We start from the raw sequence: 5,345 nt of genomic DNA on the forward strand, positions 1-5,345 counted from the left end.
GTTTAACAAGAGTTCCGCCTTCATATCTGTCACTGGGGCCAATACTTCACTCATTAGTTCCTTAAGATTCTCTCCCTTTGTCTCTGGCAAGCCCTGGAAGCGAAGTATCATATTAGCCTTTTCCATTTGTAATTGTAGCAGTTGCTCTTCCGTAGAGACTTGCTTCTTTTCCAGCTTTTGAACTTTCTTTTTAACCTTTTGTGCAGTGGCGTCCACTTCTTTCACCTTTTCAGCCGTTTCATTCATCATTTTAAGTGTCTCGGTTATCTGTGTCTGCTGTGTGGTGATGCACTGAGTCATTTTCGATATCTGATCCTTGAGGTTACTCATTTGGTCCAGTAGAGGGCGCATGGATTCTGCCAAAGTTTTTGCCAGCTCGTTAGTCCTTCCGGTTTAGGGCTCTCCGTTAGTTTCGATTTTGAAAGTTTCTCTTTCTCCGTCCTCTTCCCTGCCATCTTTCTCAGTTGTTTACTTTGGAAAATATTTTGAAAGTCTCTGAATATGCGCTCAAATGCCTGAACTCGCCTTGGTAAGTATTTCTTAACAGTTATGCATGCCTTCTCTTCCGCTCCCCCCCCCCTCGATTCCCTCAAAAGTTCATGCAGTTAGGAGGCATCCCTCCTGCGCCCGCTTCACTTTCTGTTTTTCAACATGGGGTAGGGAGCTTTCTTTTTCTCTTTAACCGTTGTTTCGCTCAGTCAGACTCACGTTCATATCTGGTCTTCCGACCCTGCTTTGCTTCATTTCATCCACTTGACCTCCTACACTTGCCCTGGTCAGCGTCACTAGGTCCCATTTGGGCACTGCGCAGGAAGGACCATTGGGACACAGGAGCGCCTCAATTCACCCACAACGAGTAGGTGAAGAGGCGACTCCTCATAAGTCCCCTGGTTAGGAGCCTTCCGCCCGGCTCCCTGGGGCGGTAACGGGCCAGCGCTCCCCCTCCTTCCCGCCGTGCACAGACCACATCTCCGGAAGGTCCGGGAGATGCGTCTGTCTAGTGTGCCGCCATCAACTGGACAGCGGTATTAGCTTGTCTTGAAAGAGATAATTGGGGAGAAGGAGATCAGAGAACAGTAGATAATGCTGATAATTATTGCATAATTTGTAGTGCTCTATTGATTCCCTGGCTTTGCAACTGTTAAGTCTTAAAGAATGTAAGAAACAAAAATCCTGAGATTACGTAAATCTACGTAAAAATAAAATTATCGTATTTGTAATGTTCAAATCACCAAGAGGCTTAATGGATTGTATCCAACCACATAGTTATGAAGATTAAAGGCTTGTTAAGTTTTCTTAAGAGGGGGTGGTGATTTCTGCCAATTCTCCTTCCTGTTGTAGCTTACTGAGCCCCCTGAAATTTTGCTCCATAGGAGTCAACAGATTCTCAGGAACAGCATAGGGGGCAAAGTGGGGTTCTGCTGTGGGAAGGTGGAGTCAGCAGAAATCTCTGCCCCTTCATTAGAAAAGGTAAGTGATCTTAAGTCTTCAGAATGTGTGGTTGGATACAGGCTACTGTGTTTGGCTAAGTGCAGTGTGTCCTTCTGGCACAAGAGCCCCTTGTGTCAACCAGGTGCACCTTGCACAGACAAAGCTCAGTTAAGTGAAATGGTGCGATGCAACCCATACCAGGTAGGTTTTCAAGAATGTATTTGGAGATTCTATTTGTGTTTCTTTGTGTGTGTGTGTTAAGTAAAAGGTCCACAAACAATATTTGTTACTATATTATTTTTTCAGCTATTCGATGAAAAGCTTCAGCACTGCAAAGATGATGAACAAAGAAAAGCAAGTATACTTAAATTGCTGAATCTTTTCCTTTGAAATTTGTTTCAGTCTGTTCAGTCAAGATAAATCTAAGTAATACTTTTATATGTTACGGATAACAATGTTTTTAAAATGTATCAGTCTTGTATGGTATGTTTCCTTATAGATGCTTTCCATTCAAGTAATTTAACATCTCTAGCAGTTCTCAGTTGCTCTATTGCACTGAAATGCAGTTAAAAACACTCATGAAACCAAGGTTGGAGAGCACTACAAAGGCTTTAAAAGGCTCTTCTCTTTTTAAAACATAGAAATAGGGCAGTTTGGAATGACCTGTACTGCACCTGCACCCTTCTTTCATGAGCTTCTACTGTGTGCCATTTTCACAGTGTATCTCAAGTGTAATGAAATGTACTTACCCTCCCCTCAACTGATCCCTTCATCTTCCATGTCCAGTTTTCTTCTCCCTTCAAAAAACAAAGTCCTATTTGTATATTTTTTGTAGATGGTTGGAGTGGCATAGTTACATCACAGTTACCAGGTGGTGTTAAATAACATGGTATACCCCACCCCAAGGAACAAGTTCATATCAGAAGCATGTTGACTTGTATAACTTTCAAGAGAGACTTGGTTATTTTTTAGGAGTAGTTTTCAGCAGTGATGCAAAATCCGTTATGAGTTTGGCTATTTGGCTGAAATTATGGATGTTGGCTTCAGTAACCAGTTCTTTACTTTGTTCAGAGCAGAATAATTAGCTGTGTGGCTGTAATAATTGCACAATCTTGCCAGAGGTGTGCAATCTTGTTCTTGTTTGCTTTTCCGTCTCAGTGTAGATGACAGAACAGCTTTTAAGGAATAACATTTTTTCCCCTAATTAGTTGTGGTATGCAATATTTTAAAGGTTTATTGTTCCGAGACAGGCAAAAGAGAATTGGTTTGTCCTTGCTTTCAAGTATTTTTTACATCATCATGTGTTCGGTAGCTCACACATTTCCTGGAGTTTAAGTAGGAAGAGGGGGTTTTTTCTTACGAAAGTCACCACTGACTCATTTTTGAACAGCCCAACTAGAGTAGCGAGATCTGCTGTTGTGTCCTATGGAAGTAAAGGGGTTTTTTTTGGGGGGGGGATTGCTGGAAATCATGGCATCACTTCTCCTTTTCAATATGAATCTATGGAAAGTGACAGCTTCTAATGGAATATATTTCTAGTGGAGCTTCCTGTAGGTGAATTTGCTTCTATAGCAGCACACACAAGATCAGAAACAAAAAGGCAATATAGTTGTAGATATTTTTCATATTAGATGTCTGTAGAGATCTGAGGGGCAGATTGAGACACAGTTGAGAACTTACTGTGTTTTTCTTTTTATGATTACTTTTAGACAATACTTGGGACTTATTTCTAGTTCTTTCAATAATTTGCAATTCAGTTTTCTCCTGTCAGGGACTCTTGCATCCATCTTGGTTCTGAACTGGTGCTTTGAGGCTGTAGTCAGGTGGCTAAGGCAGAACAAACTGAAGCTGAATTCAGACAAACAAATAATGCTGGCTGGGAAGGCTGGTATTCTAGAGAGATTGACTCTAACTAAATCTAATCGGAGTGATGGCTTTTTTAGAGCAAGTTAAGAGTGGGTGGGGTGTATTCATGGATCCCACCTTGCTGTTTGAAAAGCAGGTTGTCCAGGAACACTTTTTGTCAGCTGCATCTGGTTCACCAACTCTCTCATTAGATTCAGCTAATCTGGCCCTGCTAATCCATACTTCTGTAAACTCTCAATGATTGAATTGCTGCAAGACAATCCAGAAGATAACCCAGAAACTACAACTGGTACAGAATGCATCAGCCTGAACAGAAACATATGTTGGCCATTTTGAAATGGCTACATTGGCTGTTTCCAGATTCAATTTCAAGGTGCTCGTTATGACCTTTAAAGTCTTTCAGAACCTTGGACCCACATATCTGAAGGACTGTAACCTTCCATATGGCCCTGTGCGGTCACTGTGGTCATCAGGCAGCCATCTGTTGGCTAACCCACCACTTAGAGCTCTGGCATTGACCTGCCTGTTTGCCTGGACTATTGTTGTTGTTCAGTTGCACAGTCGAGTCCAACTCTTCGCAACCCCATGGACCAGATCATGCCAGGCCTTCCGGTCTTCCACCGTCCTCTGAAGTTTGCTCAACTTCATGTTCGTTGCATCTATGACACTGTCTAACCATCTCATCCTTTGCCGTCCCCGTCCTCTTTGACCTTTTGGACTATTGAGGGAGTCATAATTGGTAGGCATCTTTTAAGAGGGGGAGTGGAGAGAGATTTGGGGGCTGTTATTTTATTTTAGGTTTTAAACTGAAAATGTCTTTAATTATTATTGTAAGCCACCTTGAACCATGAGGGAAAGACATGATACAAATATTTTAATAAATGATGATCATAGCCTGTGTCAGTTCAAAGATGCAAATACAGCATAAGTGGAAAAAAGGTGGAATCAGTTCTTCATAGTAGACCATTTAGGTATATGTCTGACAAAGGTGGTGTGGCCATTCCACGAAATCTTTGACATGCAATTGCATCTGATATTTCCTACAAGATAAAGACCCTTGACTGACTTTTTCTTCTCGTTCATTTCCATATCTGTGAAAGACTGTTATGTCTTAGCCAATTCTTAAGATACAGATAGCTTCTTTTTAGAAAGAGTTAAGAATAAGAGCGTTCCGGATAAACATGTTATAATGTCAACACTCTTGTGTAGCTTGTGTGCTTTCTATTTTTCTTTCAAGACTTATTTGTTTGCAGGGTGGAATTCATAATGTAAACCAAAAGTACTCGGCTTTTTTAATATAATAATTGTTATTATTTTTAACAGACAACCAAACAAAACATACCTGAGAGTATTAACAACATCATATCTCTTAAAACACCTCATACATTAGTATCTAATTACCAAATTCCCACCTCCCCAAATTTTTGCAAGTCTATATTTAATAAGCCAATATTTTATCTAACTCGTTCTATCAGTATGGCTTTTAAAAATGCACAAATCTAGAGTTTTACAAGTCTATTAATTAACAAAACACATTTCCTTCTATTACTGCATTGTCTGAACATTCTGTAATAGTCTTATAAAATATATATTTAACTATTAACTCAATTTATACCATTCCCCAGCTTCATAGTCACATACTTTCTTTTTCTATACTAAATTCTATAAGATATCACATTACATTCTTTCACATTTTAGTAATACTCTGTCTTTTAAAGGGGTTTTCTAAATCTACATATATTCCCTATATATTCTTCCCCAGTTCTACAGCCTCCTGGGATCCTTAAACCAATCTTATTTGTATCTTTAATTAACACTTTTCAATATACTTCTCTTGCCTACAGATTCATACTTGTTCTATAATACCATCTTTTCTATAACTTCTTGAATCTATATATCTAATAGCCAAGTTGCCCCCTCCGTGCTGGGAGCCGCTCAGGCTTCGCCGCCAGTGCCCGGGGGGAGCGGGAGAAGGGGGTGGGGGAGAAGAATTGGTGGGCCTGGCAGCTGGGAGCCGTGCGGGCGTTGCCGTCAGTGCCAGGGGGTTG

General features: G+C 40.6%; 1 protein-coding gene across 3 annotated transcripts in view; it reads left to right on the plus strand.

The window, feature by feature from the left end:
- Window positions 1-5,345, plus strand: part of OSBPL9 (oxysterol binding protein like 9) — a 128,816-nt gene that overhangs the window by 67,570 nt on the left and 55,901 nt on the right. For all 3 annotated transcript variants that reach the window (XM_015411975.1, XM_015411976.1, XM_015411977.1), the window contains one exon: window positions 1,738-1,785. In XM_015411975.1, the coding sequence (XP_015267461.1) occupies window positions 1,738-1,785 (48 nt within the window). The remainder of the gene's footprint in view (window positions 1-1,737; window positions 1,786-5,345) is intronic.

The sequence above is a fragment of the Gekko japonicus genome, unplaced genomic scaffold, assembly GCF_001447785.1.
Source record: "Gekko japonicus isolate JY-2015 unplaced genomic scaffold, Gekko_japonicus_V1.1 scaffold664, whole genome shotgun sequence".
Taxonomy (NCBI): Eukaryota; Metazoa; Chordata; class Lepidosauria; order Squamata; family Gekkonidae; genus Gekko; species Gekko japonicus.